Here is a 19,460-nt window from a genome sequence, read left to right on the forward strand (position 1 = left end):
AACTTTGATTAAGATGCTGTTGTGGAATCTAAAAGTCTTGACACATGTAATATTGAAAATGGCTTTATGGTTCTAAACTTGGAGTTTACCTAGATCTGGACACACACACACACACACACACACACACACACACTTGAACATTGTGTTCTTTCAGACATCAGGAAACCAGATCCAGTCAGAAGAATTTGAAGTTGAACTAAATGATGAAAAAGCTGCCACCGGTATGGCCCCAAATGGCTGGAAATCGCGCTTATGTAGGAATTCTACTCATAAAAGCCTTAGGAATTCACGAAGGTATCAGAATGGCCTTGATGTCGAAACTGATGAACTTGTAAGTTGTTTTCAATTCAATTAAACTTTTTATTGTATACTTTTGCTGTTGAAATTCTTAGCATTGCAAGTATATTGCAGGCACAGATGATTACTATGAGCTACTCTTCTTGAAAAAAGGAAATTTCAGATTTTAAATGTATTTGACAATGAATTAATAAAATCATTTCCAATTTAAAATGGATTTCCAATGGAAAAAAAGGATCCAAAAACTTAGTCTTTGTGCTAGATGCTTAAAATTGAAATTAGATATTTCATTTATCTTTGAGATCCAGAGTTAAATACAGGTATACCTCAGAGATATTGCAGGTTTTGTTCCAGACCACCGGGAATTGTAATCTTTTTAGAGGTGGAGGGTCTTGCGTTCAATTTGTAAAAAAAAAAAAAATGCAACATCGGTGAAGTGTAAAAAAGCAAAGTGCAATAAAATGAGGGATGCCTGTAAGACTAGCCTAAAGAGGCCCTGATATCTGCATACTCTATCAGGTAGGATTACATTTGGTCACCTATACTAGGAAACCCAGAATAATACAGATTTAAGCAAATTAAGAGTTTTATTTCTTTTTCAAATAAAAAAATCTTGGAGGTGAGATAACCAAGGGCTAGAATGGTGGCTCCATAGTGAACAAAGATTCGGGCTCCTTTCATCTTTATTCTCACTATCCTGGCATGGCACTTCCATCTTCAATGATATAAAGTATCTCCTGAAGTTCCAGCCATCACATCCATGTTCCAAGCAGCAGGAAGAAACACAGAGATTTTCTAGAAGTCCCACACAATACTTTTACTTACATGTCATTGACAATAACTTAGTTACATGGCCATACCTAGCTATAAGGGAGGGTACAAAATTGAATCTTTTTGCTGTGTGCATTGCCACTCTGAATTAGATTGGATTTCTCTTGCTTAGAAAAAGAAGAGAATGGCCAGAAACAGCAAAATTGTGCATTCTTTAACTTTTGTTACCTAAAGACTTGGGATATTATTAATTCAAGTTAGGAGAAACTTTTATAATGAAGAGGGAATCCATTCCAAAAAAAGATGTTTTCTTATTTCAAGAAATGGTCTGAGAATACATTTTGATGTTATTTATTGATAAAGGCTGAGTTGATTTTTACTCTTGTGTTATCCTGAAGAAACTAATCTTACTGAGAGTTCATTGAATCTGGTTTTCTCCGACCATAATATTATTTACTGCAGAAATTACAAGGGCTTTCTTAAAGGTTTCAATCTTGGTATATTCATAGAAAGAAGAATATCAATTGTAGTATGTGGAGCTGAGTTATCACAAGTAAGATACAGTTTCCCCCTTTTTGGCTATGGAAGGATCTACTTTTCAATTCCTCATTTACCTTGAGAGTCATGCTGCTAAATCTTTAGAGTCTGGTATTTTCGACATACACTTCTCTTGGAGAAATGCACAGTGAAGAGGGGGAGGCAGAAAATGCCACAATAACATTGTCCTAAGTACCATCATAGTGGCATAAACAGTGTGCCCAAGGGAAGGGAGAAATTAAGTCTTATTAGAGGGACCTGGGAAGACCTGCTTGTGTGAGTTGAACAGCAGCCAGAGAAAGGGCTCATTTATCAGGCTGGAGACCAGGACTTGAGGATAATGTTAATTGGGGGGGGGGGGGGGAACCACCAAAATACAGAGAAAATTGGTGGTTTGAAAAAAGAGGGCTGAGTAGAACCTACTCTTACGTTTTCCGTTTCATAGAGACACAAACATGACCTACTTAAATGACGGCATGGCTATGGGATTCCATAGGCAGCTCTTGTATCCGGTTTAATGTTAAGCGATCTCTATAGTCAGAATAGTTTCCGTTATGTGACCTGAGTCCTTCATGCTTGACCAGACATTGAGTTCAACATTTGCTGAGAATCTGATATGTGCCAGGCATTGGACTAGTTTCTAGGGATATGAAGACGTAGTTTTCACCTTTAAAAAGCTCACAGAGTAGAAAAGAACACATGTAAACAAACAAAAGAATTGAAAAAAAAACAAGCTAATCTATGTGATAAGAGAAGTCTGCACAGGGAATACTGATAAGAGAAAAGGAGCATAATTTGGTTTTGTGAGTTGAACATGTCACAGAAAAGGCAGCACTGGGCAGGGTTCTGGGGGTGAGGAGACCAGGCCCATGTTCCAAGGGTTCATAATGGTCTCCTATATTTGTAAGGACATTTATCCATCTATGCACAGGTATTGTCTCATTTGAAACCCAACATCATCCCTGACTTGTGTTGGGACTTAAACTCTAGGGTATTTTGTGCCCAGACCCTGCTTCTGCTCACTCTACTGAAGCTGGAATAGAAATGGACTGATCACTCCATGAAGATTGCTTCTTGGGTGAACAGTCATACACAGCTTATGCTGTATAATCACTGAACATCGTTGATGTTTTATAATCTCCTGTCCTTCTCCCTAGTACAAAGGTTACTGTAGACTGGTCATTCTCTGCAGCTGGTTTGCAAGGTCCTTGAGGGTGATGCCATGTCTCTTCTACTCCAGTAACTGTTGCATTATCACCAGTCTATCCCGATATGTTCCAGGATGAAAATGTGCCACCGGTGTCTTTTCTGAAGGTCTTGAAACTGAATAAAACAGAATGGCCCTACTTCGTGGTAGGAACAGTATGTGCCATTGCCAACGGGGCACTTCAGCCAGCATTTTCAGTCATATTCTCAGAGATGATAGCGGTAAGTTTGACGAGATTACTAAACAGCTTGAATTCAATCAGTTCATCATTAAATCAGTTCTCATGCCAATCTTACCACTGGGTCCATCTGGGAGTAAAGCAGCCTCAAAATTAAGCCAAAGTTTTTAATTCCCGTTCGAGGAAAATTGTGAGGCAAAAGCAAAAGTCACCTTTTGAACCATTCGAAGTTATGACACAAATTATAAACTGTAAAATCAATGAAGGAAGCATTCTAACGAGTTGTCTTCATGTGGGTGAAACGGGTGTAAGGCAATTGATCTCCAGTCCATCTGTGGAGAGGAGATGCATGTCTCACAGGAAGGCTGGGAGAGAGTAGAGGAAGGAAGAGTTTAAGTCACAGCATTGACGAGGCCCGGCTCTGGGCACAGACTGGCCTCACTTCTTAATAGTTGTGCAAACTTGGGTGGAATGCTTTCCCTCTCTGCACCTCAGTTTCTTCATCTATAAAATAAAACCACCGCATAGGATGACTGAGGATGAAAAGAGATTATATGGATAACTATTTGGAAAGCATCAAAGAGAACCTCATAGTAAGTAAGTACTCAAAATGTGATAGCCACCAAAATCATTATTTTAGCAATTCTTCCAAGGCTCGGGGAGTCTGAGACTAAGGAAGAAAACTCATACTATCCAATTGTTAAATTCATCGGGGGGATATTTATAGGAAGTTGTCAGAAATATCTAAGGCTCCATAAAACCCAACATTTATATTCTATAACCTTAGTCAAACTCGAACATTATTGGAGAGATTTTCTTGTTAAAGATGAATTATTCTGCATCATGTTAAGAGTTTATTATGCTTGTGACATTGGATATTAGTCTGCAATTAAGACCTCAAGCCAAAAAATAAATAAATTAGAAAGACCCCTCCAAAATGTTTCTAAATTAACAAGTAAAGCAATCTTTGGTTCTTTTGCAATTCAAAAGCTATGTGGACTGTATATTTTCGGGTATCTCCTGTGTGCCAAACACTGTTCTAATTAAATCATTATTTTAGCAATTCTTAAAGAGATATATAACAGGAAACAAAATAAACCAAGTCCTGCTCTCAAACACTGTACTTTCTATTGAGATGGACACACAACTGCAAAGCAAAACAAAACAAAATGCATAGTGTATCAAGGGGGTAACAAGTGTTTTAAAAGCAGGAGGGGGCAATGCAGGGGCTGGAGATGGGGGTGCCGTGTCATGTAGGGTGGTCAGGAGAGGTCTCTCTGGACAGAGGCTGGGGCTGGGCGCAGGGAGGAGTTCAGGCAGAGGGAACAGAGTGCAGAGGAAGAGGGACAAACACCAAAATGTGCAACCACACGCAATCCATGTGCAGTGTTTCAACCTGTGCTCATAACCACATACTGTAGTCCTCAATCCAGAGACAGGAAGTAGAATGGAGGTTCCTAGAAGGCTGGGGGGTGGGGGCGGGGCGGGCAATGGTGAGTCACTGTTTAACAGGTACAGAATTTTGTTTGGGATGATGAAAACGTTTTGGAGGCAGAAGTTTGTCCAACATTGTGAATATACTTGATGCCACTGACTTGTATCCTTAAAAATGGTAAATGTTATGTTAAGCATATTTTACCACAATTAAAAAAAATACATTGTCTCAAAGCTTAGTTTTTAAAATGCGATGCTCAACTCACTCTTTATGGGAGGAATAAACAAGGGTCCTGTAATCCAAGTGGGTGTTTTAAATGCTCTTTTGTAGATTTTTGGACCAGGGGATGATGAGGTGAAGCAGCACAAGTGCAACATGATCTCATTGCTGTTTTTAGGTCTGGGAATTATTTCTTTTTTCACGTTCTTCCTTCAGGTAGGTACCTGTGATTTGGACTTCTCGTCAAGTCTAGATTCCATTAGAGGATATAGATTAATTATCTATTAATCAAATTTTAACTATTTATTAATACGGACTGATTAATTATCAAATCTCAGAGTAAAATGAATCGCAAACACAATTGGCCCAGGGCTTTTAAAAAAAATTAAATTAAGTTGAAATTAAAGTTTTGAAAAAGAAATCTATTTAGAGTGGTTGAGAAGCCAGAACTGGACACGTTTAAAGTTTTTGGTTCTATGATTTGATTATATACAAATGATTTAGCCGGGTATGAAGTTTAAGTGGGGACTTTTAATTAGTATTTGGTCACAGACTTGAATAGTTGATTAATATGTAAGTAATGGAAAAATCATTGTGAATGTACCCACTTGTGTCAGAGTACTAGTGATGATCAAAAAGGTCAAGAGATTTTGTTCTCACCCAGGGCTTTACGTTTGGGAAAGCTGGCGAGATTCTCACCACGAGGCTTCGGTCAATGGCTTTTAAAGCAATGCTAAGACAGGTAGGTGTGTGCCTTAGAGAACGCCTTCTGTTAGGATTTCTGTCATTTTAAGCCTTTTCCTGTTCCTGTTGGTGTGCTGTAGTTCATGTTGTTTCACCTTCTCCAGCTCGGGGTATTCATGCATGGACTGTTCAGGGCCCTGCAAATTGTCCCAGCCCTTCAATATCCAAAGACCTCTCAGGGTTTTCATGGGAGCAGACTTCATGTAGGTAGCAGCTGGGCTCACTATGTGACTAACTCTATCCATGTGGATACTACCATTTCAAGAACTCGTATCTCTTCTTTGGAATCGATGCAGGCCCTGGTGAATCATTTGAGACTCCAGGACACCTTTAAACAAAGGGAAAGGTGGTGGCTAGTGTTCATGTACCACGCTGGTGGTAACTGAGTTTTGCTTCTGTCTTTGTTGAGCTCTGTTTTCACATTAATTCACCGGTTAATTCACTAGTTATTACCTACTATGTCCCAGACAGTGTGCTGGTAGCTGGAACTAAAAAATACATCATCTGTACTCTTGGGAAGTTCAGTCTAGTGCAGGACATGAGGGGAAATATGAAACACAAATTCTCTCCTTTTACAGAAAAGGCTTCATAGAGAGCCAGAATAGTACTCATCTACTCGACAGGAATGGATTACATTCCTGTTCATAAAAGGGCACGTAGCAGGTATCATATTTTAGCAAATCTGAGTTTACAAACGTTTTTCCGGTATCTTTTAAATGGTTGCTATGTAGGGAAAAATATTTTACATATATGAAACTAAAGGGTGCTGTGGATGAGTAGCTTATAATTAAAATCATATCTAAGATACACTCTTTCCTTTTTATTTAAACAAAACAAAAACATGGTGAGAAACCAGGGCTGATTTTCTCATGCCTGGAATTTGTAAGAAAGAGCCACACCCCGCACAGCTCCAGCGCCCTTTAAGAGACATACCACTGTATCTGGAAAGAAGTGTCCGTAGTCCTTGCTGTGAGGATTGAGTGATGGAATGCCCATGTGCTCCCACAATGTCAGGCCAACCTGGCAGGGAGCACAGCCGCCATCTGGATAAGCCCTACCCCACCCCATCAGTGGTTCTGTCCTGGTCACAGCAGAGCAGCACCTGGGCTTGGATCCTGACGGACTCCAAGCGTGAGTGCTCGGGGCTGGGACCAGGGCTCTATGATGCATGTGAGGGCGCCCCTAAACTCCACTCCCCACGTTAAGTGTGGCTCTTTCCTCAGCATTGAGGTGTGGGAGGTTTCATCTGATTTTCTTTGCTTGTTTTAATTTTGAAGTAATTTAAAGGTATATTTTTGTGCCGTAGGACATGAGCTGGTTTGATGACCATAAAAACAGTACTGGTGCACTTTCGACAAGACTCGCATCTGACGCCTCCCAAGTACAAGGAGTATGTAGACTATACTACTATTTTTCTTCAACATAGTTTTAAATAAACGTATGACATCGCTGCATCCATTCCGTTGCTTTCAGCTGGAAATAACAGAAAACTCAAACTGGCCTAAATATTTAATAAAGAGGAAGGGTAAACATCAGGGTTGATAGATCCACTGGCTCAAAAATGTCACAAAGGACCCAGGCTCCCTTTGTGTGGCTGTGAGTGGCTTTCAGTCCTCAGTACTGGCTTCTTCCTAAGGCTTTTTCCCTCATGGACCTACGATGGCTGCAGCAGCAACCGGAGCGACATGCTTCCTTGTTTCCCACCCAGGGAAAGAGAGCTCACACCTGTGCTTCAACCACCAAACAAACACCCTTCCCTTAAATCTGATTTGGGCTCATTTGGATCATGTAGCTTACCCTGAACCAATGTGATCATTCATCAAAATTCTTACAGATATAAATGCTCTTCTTGGAGAACTTATCCAAAGAATTATCTTAAAAGATGAATTTTTTATATATATATATAAATGTCACTATCAAAAAAGTAGAAAAACCCTAGAGGTAAGAGTAATGAGTAGTGAAGAAAAATGGGATAAAATACATGAAATAAATGAAAACTTGCACTTTGCTTACCAATAACTGAGCCAATAACTGTCTCTGGGAAATGCCAGGCTCTCTCTGGCTTGGGCCCCCACCCCTGGAACTGAGGTCTGTTCCTGTGAAGCTCATGGTGTCCTCACAACACAGGAGAGCAGACAGTCCACTGCAGTGTCCACTCCAACAGCCCTGTTTTCTGAGTGGTACAAATAGTCATGTATGTTGATATATGCTTTATAGTGGAAGGTCTCTTAGGATAGGTACCCTGTGTAACAGATGATCTCTTGTAGTACGTAACATTTCCCTCCTACATATTTGAAGCAAATAGTCTTTAAAATGACCAGAGTACACTGGGGTTGTTTTTCTCTGTAAACGTTGCTTTGGTGAAGAAGGGCATGTGCCCCAAAGCAGAGCAGCTGATTACTCAGTTCTGTAATGCTGAGCTCAAGTGGGCCGGAAAGGAATGAGAGTTGAAAGACATGAACAAAGGAAAACCTGCAGAGCCTCATGAGTTAAGCACAAGTGTCTTGGGTTTATTGTAATGAAAGGGAACAAATGTGAGTGCGGGCTCCAAACACGCTCATCAGTCTGACCAGGAAACCTAAAGCTGCAGCTCATGGATGTGCCACTTCAAACACAACTGCCTCTCTGCTTTTGCTCTTCCAGGCCACGGGGACCAGGTTGGCTTTAATTGCACAGAATACAGCCAACCTTGGAACTGGTATTATCATATCATTTGTCTACGGTTGGCAATTAACACTTTTGCTGCTAGCGGTTGTTCCAATTATTGCTGTGTCAGGAATTGTGGAAATGAAAATGTTGTCTGGAAATGCCAAAAAAGATAAAAAAGAACTGGAAACTGCTGGAAAGGTGGGTCAAATAAGGCTTCAGTTAGTATGTGTTGTTTTTAGACATGTGTTTTATTTGAATTATTTACTACCACATGCATGTTTTAATAATTGTGTGTGCTCACTGAATCTCACAATTGTCAACACTGTGCATAAAATAGTTTACTGTATTAACAATGCCTAGAACTTGAACATGGAATCATGTAAAACTTTTAGCCTATAGAAGGCACTGAATGTCCGGTTAGTATAAAGAATTTCCGAATTTCCTAAGTTCATTTTACCTGTTCCTTCATATCCTGATGCCATTGTTAGGACAAATGTCACCCCTATTTTACAGATGAGGAGTCCTTAAGGCAAAGAATATGAGTTGTTCAAGGTAGGATATTTGCTGGTACTTCAGAATTTTCTTGGCTGTGATTTCTATAATTGAGGTGGGCAGCCACCAGATGGCAGTAATGCTTCCATTTATGGTTCTAACTATATGGCAAAAGGGCAAAACACTTAACTTGGGCCTTACTATGTGCCAATTATTGTTCTAAGTATTTATATGCACCAACTCATTGTATTCTTCTCAGTAATACTATAAGGCAGATACTGTGTTTCCCCGAAAATAAGACCTAGCCAAACAATCAGCTCTAATGAGTCTTTTGGAGCAAAAATTAATATAAGACCAAGTCTTATTTTACTATAAAACCAGGTCTTATGCAATATGATATAAGACCAGGTCTTATGCAATATAATATAAGTAAATAAGACCTTATTTATAGTAAAATAAGACCGGGTCTTATATTAATTTTTGCTCCAAAAGATGCATTAGAGCTAATTGGCTAGGTATTATTTTCGGGGAAACAGGGTACTAATGTTACACCAATTTTATAAATGTGGAACCTGAGAATCAAACAAGTCAAAGGCATGGTTGTCTTTGACTATGCAGCCCTTTTATATCTGTTTAAATGTATATAAATCTATGCAGCTCTTTTATATCTTTTAAATGTATATAAATCTACATATACAGAGGGTGCCAAAAATATATATATATATACACATTTTTAAAAAGGAAAAAAACTATTAAAATTGTAATACTCAATATATACCGATAACAAAAGATAAATGCGAATCATGTACATACATTGTTTTGGTACCCCTGGTATTTTATTTACATGCACATGCATTTAAATGTTTAAATGTAGGTTACAGCCAGGAAATTTTTTACTGTTATTTATGAAAACATTATCCTTTATTGAAACATTAGGAAACGAAGCAGTAAATGAATATAAATTGTGATATAGTTTCTATAACACAACGCTTTACAAAGCCCTTTCACAAACATTTCTGCTACTGGCCTTTGCTCCAGTTATGTCAGGTGGGGCAGATAGCATCTCCACCTCACAGAGAAGAAAGCATTCAGAGGTTGACTTGCTCCAGATATGTGCATGTAAGGGGTGAGATTAGAATTCCAACCAAGCATTTTTCCACTAAACCAATCATATCCAGTGAAATCCTTGCCGTTTCTCTCTCACCCAGCATCAGCTGAGTTCCATGCAGCGCTAGTCTCATCCCCAGGTTTCTATCAGAATTGCTTCCTTCTCGTGTTCACCCTGCATCCTCTCCTGGAGTCAGAGATCTCTAGGACAGTGCATGGTTCCCAGACTTAAGAAGCTTGAGTGTCCAAAGTTCTTGAAGATCCTCTTGGCTCCTGACTGTAGGTACTTTAGGGTATCATTTCCTTGACTTCTGTTTGTCACTACAGGCTGCTGAAAAAACACCCTGTAGTTTTGTTTCCTGTCTCCTTCTGAACCCTGCTTTTCACATTTCAGAAGGGAAAATCGCCAGTAGGTAGAATGAAGATAAACTTTTCTTAGACTAGTTACATGAAAGAAAACACATTGACTCTAGTTAAAATAATAGTCTTAACTCTATTAAAAATGGCTAATAACACTGAAAGTTGCCAGAATTTTGGCAGGAGTAAAGCAGTTAGAATTGAGCAGTAGGGCAAACAAAACACCTTGGGTTACTAGTCTTGGCCTTGCTACTCCCAGTGTGTGATACTGGAGAAGGTCCCCAACTTCTCTGATCCTCACTTTCTGCTTTTATGAAATGAGAAATTGTACCAGATAATGTCCCAAGTTCTTTTCAGCTAATAAATACTTTGTCATTCTAGGGATCAAAGAATGAATGACCAGTTTGAAATTAATTTTAGTACGGTACCTACTTGAACCTAATAAAAATTAAACAAAAAACAAGAGGTTGGAAATTTTAAATGTTCATTATCAGCAATTCAGTGATAGTTCAATATTGTTTACTTAGTCAACTCTTGATTAAAACAGAATAAGGGTTAGAAAGAGGTCTTGGAAAACTCCCCACATCACTGCTTTTTCAAAATGAAAAGTTCTCATTTATTTGGGTGCAGATTAATCATGGTTAAAGTACTCTGGGATTTGGGGTATCTTCCCGTTTTCATTTTTCAGAAAGCGTTTGGTAATGAGGGTATTGATTGCTGGCCTGGGAAGGGGGCTGGGGAAGCCGCATAGAAATCCTCTTGACTCAGGCTCTGCCTAATTACTGAGTTTAGGGGCCTGCTGACACTAACCCTCAAAGCAGTTAACCCACGACGAGACAATCAAGAGTTAAATGAAAAGTCATTAATAACTAACTCCTCTTTGTGTAAATTACAAAGCAGGGAGAGCAGAATAGCATCATGGGTTAAGGACATGTACTTGGCATAAGGTAAGGCAGACACGGAATCCATGTTTGCCTACTTATTAACTCCAGAGCTGTAGGCAAGTCATTCGACGTCTCTCTGCATCAGTTTCAAATCTGTGAAACAGGAATAATAATATTTACCTCACAGGGTTGTTGTGAGACTAAATGAGATCATGTCACTTAAATGAGGTAATACCTGGCACATAGTAAAAGCTCAATAAGTGTTCTCTGATTAGTATTACTGTCAGATTTTTCATTTATAATAAAGATATAAGGTTATTCAGACTAAAGTATCAAAGATCTTGCTTCCATCCTGTTACAGAAGCTGAGACATAAGGTAAAAAGTTGTAGAGCTGGTAAAACAAAAAACTAAAATTAAAATCTTAAGTTCCTTGTGCTAATGATTTAGATGACAACTGTAGATCTAAGATTTAGACTGTCACATTTATCTGTCACGGATAATGAACATTAGTCAAGGGTGGTTTGGCTGTCAGAATTAGAAACTGCTCTGGCTAGGTTGGGTAAAAGGGATGTGGTGTAAAGACACGTAGAAATGCAGGGAATACCCATGAAACGTTTATGTTTCTGGAAAGTTGCTGGCCGTTCTTCTTTTAGAGCCATAAGCTCTGTTGTCTCTGAGAACACATTTGTTCTGTTCCTCAATTACTGTATTTTCGGACCAGCTTCCTACACGTACTCTGGTGACCTTACTCTCTGAATCCACAGTTCTCAGTTCAAGCAGTTGCCTCCAAGTCCAGGAAAGAGAATCTGATTGGCTTAGATCAGTCAGGTGTCTGTCCCTGGTTTAATCAGGGATTTAAGGCTGGGTCATGTTACTTACAATTTGAATCTTTCCAATTATGTGTAAACAGTTTCTCTAGGTAGGGATATGCTTATAAAGGAACTGATTGAAACCTCCAGTGAGTCCTCAGAAATCACTTAACTTAATTCTCTAAGGTCCTACCCTATGATGAAAGCAAAGCCACAGAGGGATGTGACTAAAGCCTGTCAGGTAACTGTTTGGTGGCAGGTCTGGGAATAGAATCAGGCTTCTGATGCTCAGGCCACAATCCTTGCCCTAAGCTGGTCAGTCTCCCTGGAGATACAAAAACTTGCCCACCATACTTGGCACAGTGAGAGGTGCTCTTAAGATGGCCAGTTTTGTCAGAGTTTGTCTTAACACATTGTTATACTTTTGCTTTCAAAACTGAAGGCATTTAAAACCCATCACCAAAACTTTTCAGGATTCTTTTGACAGAGCCCTAAAGTTTATATTTTTCATTATTTCAGAATTAAAAGCCCCATTTCTAATCAAGATCTATTCTACATTACAGATTGCAACAGAGGCAATAGAAAATATCAGGACAGTTGTGTCCTTGACCCAGGAAAGAAAATTTGAATCAATGTATGTCGAAAAGTTGCATGGAGCTTACAGGTAATGAGCATATGATCACTACCAAGTACCTGGTGTTTCCTGTGGCTGAATTATTGTCCCCAAAAGATAATAAAACTCTGCTGCTCCAAACAATGATATGACTTATAAGAATGACAGTTTTTCAATAATTATCTCACTGAAAATAAGTAGCTTTTTGATGATACTGGGCCACAAGATTGGATTTTTACATATCTTGTGAAAACAATAGATTGGGTCTCCAAGAACTGAAAAGTATAGAGGACTAACTGTGCAAATGTTTTTTCACCAGTGCAGGCAATATTTTAAAAAAACAAACCAAAAAATCACACATCTGGGTGATTCAAGATAAACATTCTTTTAGGGAATTGCTCAAACCTTTATTTTCTTTGGATTGTGTAGACTGAACCACAGGTGAGACTTGTTATTTGGTTAATTACAGTACAGTAGTCCCCCTTTATCAGCAGTTTCGCCTTCCATAGTTTCAGTTACTGAGCCAACCATGGTCTGAAGTATTAAATGGAAAATTCCAGAAATAATCAATTCATATTTTTTTTTGAAGTATAATTGACTTACAATGTTATATTAGTTTCAGGTGTACAACATAATCATTTGATATTTATATACATTTCTACGTGATCACCATATGTAAATCTAGTTTCCTTTTATTCTATATGCTGTTTGTTATAACATATATTCCATATATTGGCCATGACTTTTTATCTTATAGTTGCAAATTTGTACCCCTTAATCTCTTTCACCTATTTCACCCAGCTCCCCATTCCCTTCCATGTTCCTGGCAACTACCACTTTGTTATCTGTATCTATAAGTCTATTCCTGTTTTTTTGTTTATTTGGTTTGTTGTTCGTTTGTTTTGTTTCTTAGATTCCTCGTAGAAGTGAAATCATATGGTATTTGTCTTTCTCTGTCGGACTTATTTCACTTAGCATAATACCCTCCAGCTTCATCTATGTTGTCACAAATGTCAAGATTTCACTCTTTTTTATAGCTGAGTAATATTCCCGTGTGTGTGTGTGTGTGTGTGTGTGTGTGTGTGTGTGTGTACGTGTGTGTGTGTGTGTGTACACCACTTCTTCCTTATCCATTCATCTATTGATGGACATCTAGGTTGCTTCCATATATTGGCTATTGTAAATAATGCTTCAGTTAACATAGGTGTGCATATGTCTTCATGAATTAGTGTTTTTTTCATCAGATAAATACCCAGAAGTGGAATTGCTGGGTCGTATGGTAGCTCTATTTTTAATTTTTTGAGTAACCGTCATATTGCTTTCCATAGTGGTTACACCAGTTTACATTCCCACCAACAGTGTACTAGGGTTCCTTTCTCTCCATATCTTCACCAGCACTTGTTATCTTTTGCCTTTTTGATAATAGCCATTCTGACAAGTGTGAGGTGGTACCTCATTGTGGTTTTGATTTGCATTTCCCTGATGATTAGTGATGTTGAGCATCTTTTCATGTGCCTGTTGGCCATTTGTATGTCTCCTTTGGAAAAATGTCTGTTCAGGTCCTTAGCCCATTTTTAAGTAGCATTGTTTGTTTTCTTGTTATTTAGTTGAGTAAGTTCTCGTATACTTGGATAGTAACCATTTATTGGATTAATTTGCAAATATCTTCTCCCATTTGGTAAGTTGCCTTTTCATTTTGTTGATGGTTTCCTTTGTGCTGTGCAAAAGCTTTTTTTTGCTTTTATTTTTCTTTTGGGTTTTGCTTTTGTTGCCCTTACCTATCCAAAAATATATACATATATTGCTAAGAATAATGTCAAAAGCTTACTCCCTATATTTTCTTCTAGGATTTTTATGGTTTCAGGTCTTACATTCAAGTCTTTGATCCATTTTGAGTTTATTTTTCTTTATGGTGTAAGATAGTGATTCAGTTTCATTCTGTTGCATGTCCAATTTTCACATCATTTGTGAAGAGACTATCTTTCCTCCATGGTGTACTCTGCCTGCTTTGCTGTATATTAGTTGACCATATATGTATGGGTTTATTTCTGGACTTTCTATTCTGTTCTATTGATCTATGTGTCTCTTTTTTTGGGCCGGTACCATACTGTTTTGATTACTATGGCTTTGTAGTATATTTTTAAATCAGGCAGCATGATACCTCCAGTTTTATTCTTTCTTGATGTTGCTTTGGCAATCCAGGGTCTTTTATAGTTTCATACAAATTTTATGATTATTTGTACTAGCTCTATAAAAAAAAATGCCATTGATGTTTTGATAGAGATTGCATTGAATCTATATGATGTTTTGGATATAGTCATTTGGACAATACTAATTCTTCCAATCCATGAGCATGGAATATCCTTCCACTTATTTGTGTCATCTTCAATTTCTTTCTTCAATATCTTATAATTTTCAGAGTACAGGTCTTTCACTTCCTTGGTTAAATTTATTCATAGGCACTTTATTCTTTTTGATGCAATTATAAATGAGATTGTTTTCTTAATTTCTCTTTCTAATAGTTTGTTATTAGTGTATAGATATGTAACAGATTTATGAATATAAATTTTGTATCTTGCAACTTTAGTTCATTTATTAGTTCTAGTGATATTTTGGTGGAGTCTTTAGGGTTTTCTATACATAGTACCATGTCATCTGCAAATAATGACTTTCACTTCTTCCTTTCCAATTTGGATGCCTTTTATTTTTTCTTCTTGCCTAATTTCTGTGGCTAGAACTTCCAATACTATGCTGAATAAAAGTAGATAAAGTGTGCATAACTTTTCTTATTGCTGATCTTAGGGAAAAAGCTTCAAGCTTTTCACCATGAGTATGATTTTAGCTGTGAATTCATCCTTATATAGCATTTACTATGTTGAGGTATGCTCCCTCTATACCCACTTTGTTGAGAGTTTTTAATCATTAATGGATGTTGAATTTTGTCAAATGCTTTTACTGCATCCTTCATTTTGTTAATGTGGTGCATTAACGTTGATTAATTGGAGGATGTTAAACCATCCTTGCATCCCTGGAATAAATCCCAATTGTTGAGTTAGATTTGCTAATATTTTGTTGAGGATTTTTGTACCTATGTTTATCAGGGATCCTTGTCTGTAATTTTCTTTTTTCTGTAGTGTCTTTGTCTGGTTTTGGTACCAGGGTAATGCTGGACTTTTAAAATGAGTTTGGAAGTATTTGTTTCCTCTTTGATTTTTTAAAATAGTTTGTGAAGGCTAGGTATTAACTCTTCTTTAAATGTTTGGTAGCATTCACCTGTGAAGCCATGTGGACCTGAATTTTTTTTGTTGGGAGGTTTTGATTACTGATTCAATTTCATTACTAATAATTGGTCCATTAGAAATAGAAATAGGTTTACAATTTCTTCATGATTCAGTCTTGGAAAATTGTGTGTGTGTAGGAATTTATCCATTTATTCTAGATTGTCCAATTTGTTGCCATGTAATTGTGGATACTACTCTCTTATCCTTTGGATTTCTGTGGTATCAGTTGTAATTTCTCCTTTTCATTTCTGATTTTATTTATTTGGGCCCTCTCTTTTTTTTCCTTGATGTGACTGTCTAAGGGTTTATCAGTTTTAGCATTTCAAGGAACCAGCTCTTAGTTTTATTGATCTTTTCTTATGTATTTTAGTCTCTGTTTCATTTATTTCTGATCTGATCTTTATAATTTCCTTCCTTCTACTAACCTTAGGTTTTGTTCTTCTTTTTCTAGTTCCTTTAGATATAAGGTTAGATTGTTTGAGATGTCTCTTGTTTCTTGAAATAGTCCTATATTGCTATGAGCTTCCCTCTTAGAACTGCTTTTGTTTCATTCCAGAGTTTTTGGAAAATTGTGTTTACACTTTCATTTGTCTCAAGGTATTTTTAAAATTTTCTTTTTGATTTCTTCATTAACCCATTGGTTGTTTAGTCTCCATGTGTTTATTTTTCCAGGTTTCTTCTTGTAATTGATTTCCAATTTCCAGTTTCACAACGATTTATTGTGGTTGAAAAAGATGCTTGATATGATTTCAGCTTCTTAAATTTATTAAGACTTATTTGTGGCCTAACATGTGATCTATCCTGGATAATGTTCCATGTGCACTAGAAATGAATGTGTATTCTGCTTTTGGATTGAATAGTCTATATATATCAATTAAATCCATTTGATCTATTGTGTTGTTTAAAACCAATGGTTCATTATTTATTTTCTGTCTGGATGATCTATCCATTGATGTAAGTGGGGTATTAAAGTCCCCTACTATTATTGTGTTGTTGTCAATTTCTCCCTTTATTTCTGTTAATATTTGCTTTATATATTTAGGTGCTCCTATGTTGGGTGCATAAATATTTATAAATGTTATATTCTCTTGTTGGATCAACTCCTTTATCAATATATAATGCTCTTCTTTGTTTTTTGTTACAGTCTTTGTTTTAAAGTCTGTTTTAAAGTCTGTTTGGTCTGATAACAGTATTGCTACCCCAACTTTCATTTCATTTCCATTTACATGGACTATCTTTTTCCATCCCTCCACTTTCAGTCTGTGTGTATTTTTAGGTTTGAGGTGAGTCTCCTTTGGCAATATATAAATGGGTCTTGTTTTATTTTAATCCATTCAGCCCCCCTATATCTTTTGATTGGAGAATTCAGTCCATTTATATTTCAAGTAATTATAGTTAGGCATATGCTTATTGCCATTTTGTTTATTGTTTTCTGGCTCCTTTTGTAGTTTCTTTTGGTTCCTTCCATCATTATTTCTTCCCTTGATGTTTGATGGCTTTCTTTAGGATTATGTTTACATTCTTTTCTCATTTTCTTTTGTGTATTTACTGTAAGTTTTTCTTTGTGGCTGATGTGAGGTTCACATATAACATCCTATGTATATAACAGTGTCTTTTAAGTTGATAGTAACTTAAATTTAAACATATCCCAACACTTTACATTTTTACATTTTTACACCCCCCCCAATTTTGTATATGACACATTTTACATATTATTTTATGTATCCCTTAAAAGTATTGTACTTGAAAATTAAATTTACTACTTTTGTCTTTTACCCTTCATACTTGATATATAAGTGATTGACCTACTACCTTTATTATTTAGTTAGCTTTTCTGGTGTGGTCTTTACTGTTGTATGTTTTTTTCTTATTAATTCCTTTTCTTCTTAGCTTAGAGAAGTCTCTTTAACATTTCTTGTAAAGCTAGTTTAGTGGTTGTGAACTCCTTTAACTTTTGCCTATCTGGGAAACTCTTAATCAATCTTTCAATTCTGAATGATTTTAACCTTGCTGGGTAGAGAATTTTTGGTTGGTAATATTTTTTTTTTTTTTTTCATTTCAGTGCTTTGAATATGTCAGGCCACTCCTTTTCAGCTTGTAAAGTTTCTGCTGAAAAATATTGCTGATAGTCTTATGGGGTTTCCTTTGTGCACAACAAGTTGTTTTTCTCTTGATGCTTTTAAGACTATCTCTTTATCCTTAACTTTTACCACTTTAATTATAATGTGTCTGTTTCTCTTTTGGTTCATCTTATTTGGAGCTCTCTGGGATTCATGGACCTGGCTATCTGTTTCATTCCACATGTTAGGAAAGTTTTCCGCCAGTATTTTTCAAATTTTTTTCTGGCTCATTCTCTCTCCCTTCTCCTTCTGGAACCCCAGTAATGCTATTAATATTATTTGGCTTGATGTTGTCCCAGAGGTCCCTTAATGATTTTCACATTTTAAAATTAGTTTTTCATTTTGCTGTTTAGTCTGGGTGATTTCCATTGCTTTGTCTTCCAACTCATTGATTTGTGCTTCTATTTCATCCATTCTCCTATTGAACCCCTCTAGTGTATTCTTCATTTTAATGATAACTTCTATTTGATATTTAATTACATTTGTATATCTTTGTCGAAGTTTTCTCTGTGTTCATCTATTCTTTGCCTGAGATCGGTGAGCATCCTTATGACCATTACTTTGAATTATTTATCAAGTAGATTACTTTTCTCCATATTCTTAAGATCTTTTTTTTTTTGTTTACTTTTGCCGTGTTCTTTAATTTGGAACAATTCCTGTGTTCTCATTTTGCTTGACTCTCTGTGTTTGGTCCTATGTATTAGGTAAAATTGTTACCATTCTCAGCCTTGAAGGAGTGGACTTGTGTAGGTGATGATCTTTCTCATTCACCCTTGCTTTTGGTTGTCTCTCAAACCTTTGTGATTGTCTAGTCTGTATGTGTTAGTCTTGATATGCCCCCAATGTTAAGAGTGTATCAAGATCTGTCAGTGCTCCAATGGGAGGAATCTCACTTAGGACCTTGCTTCAGGCTGATTGGAAGCCAGACCCTCAGGCAGCAGCTTTTGTAATATGCAAACTTACACAGTCGTGTGGGACTGCAATCATTGTCTCTGCTGGCCTCCAGGCCAGGAGACCTGGAGGTGTCCAGACATGTGTTCAAGCTCCTTTCAGAAGTCTCATTGAGCTGTAGTGAAAACAACAGGGTGTGCAAGGATGGTGTCTCCCTGTTTTCATTTCCTGGGAACACCTCCTTAGCTTCTTGGTAAGTGGTAAACCTGAAGCTTGTCTCTCAGGCTGAAACTCCAGGCTAAGTAAATAAGCCTTTTCACAGGAAGACTGGGGTTGTGTTTAAATCTGCTGTTTGTGCAATGCCCTCGGTGTGGCGACCTGCCAAGAACTGTCTTTTGGAGTTTTAAGTTCTCCTGGAGCTCAGTTATGCCAGCCCTCTTGGCCACCAGGGTCAGGTGATCAAGGGGTATGTGGATTTCACCCACCCTCTGGATTTAGCTAGGTAGCTGTAGAATGTAGAGAGTGGGGCTCGCTTGCTGATTTCAGGGAGGCTATGGGAAAACGTCTTGACTGCCCATGCGCATGGACTTTAGCAGTGCAGCTAGAGAGTGCTTTGTTTGTGCCCAAGCAGGCTTTTGGCTGGGTGTGGGAGACTGTTGCAACTGCTTGCCAGCCCCAGCAGGGCAGAGGGGAAAGTTTGCAATTTCTGACACTGGCACACTTTAGCTAAGGAGCAGGAGATTGCTGAACATTCAATCACCCACCCCTTCCAAAGAGCAGGGAAGTGTTGCAACCATTTGCACTCTTCTCTGGTTTCAGCAAGGTAGTGGGATTGTGTCACCACCATTCACCCACTTGAATTAGCAGG

The 19,460-nt window shown here is 37.6% G+C and overlaps 1 protein-coding gene across 4 annotated transcripts in view; it reads left to right on the forward strand.

Moving 5' to 3' along the window:
- Nucleotides 1-19,460, forward strand: part of ABCB4 (ATP binding cassette subfamily B member 4) — a 72,200-nt gene that overhangs the window by 40,435 nt on the left and 12,305 nt on the right. For all 4 annotated transcript variants that reach the window (XM_019749762.3, XM_019749761.3, XM_088797780.1 and 1 more), the window contains 7 exons: nt 155-331; nt 2,887-3,033; nt 4,756-4,860; nt 5,309-5,386; nt 6,695-6,778; nt 8,032-8,235; nt 12,251-12,351. In XM_019749762.3, coding sequence (XP_019605321.3) covers nt 155-331; nt 2,887-3,033; nt 4,756-4,860; nt 5,309-5,386; nt 6,695-6,778; nt 8,032-8,235; nt 12,251-12,351 — 896 coding nt within the window. The remainder of the gene's footprint in view (nt 1-154; nt 332-2,886; nt 3,034-4,755; nt 4,861-5,308; nt 5,387-6,694; nt 6,779-8,031; nt 8,236-12,250; nt 12,352-19,460) is intronic.

The sequence above is a fragment of the Rhinolophus sinicus genome, chromosome 4 (genome assembly GCF_057876585.1).
Source record: "Rhinolophus sinicus isolate RSI-liver-muscle chromosome 4, RSI-T2T, whole genome shotgun sequence".
NCBI lineage: Eukaryota > Metazoa > Chordata > Mammalia > Chiroptera > Rhinolophidae > Rhinolophus > Rhinolophus sinicus.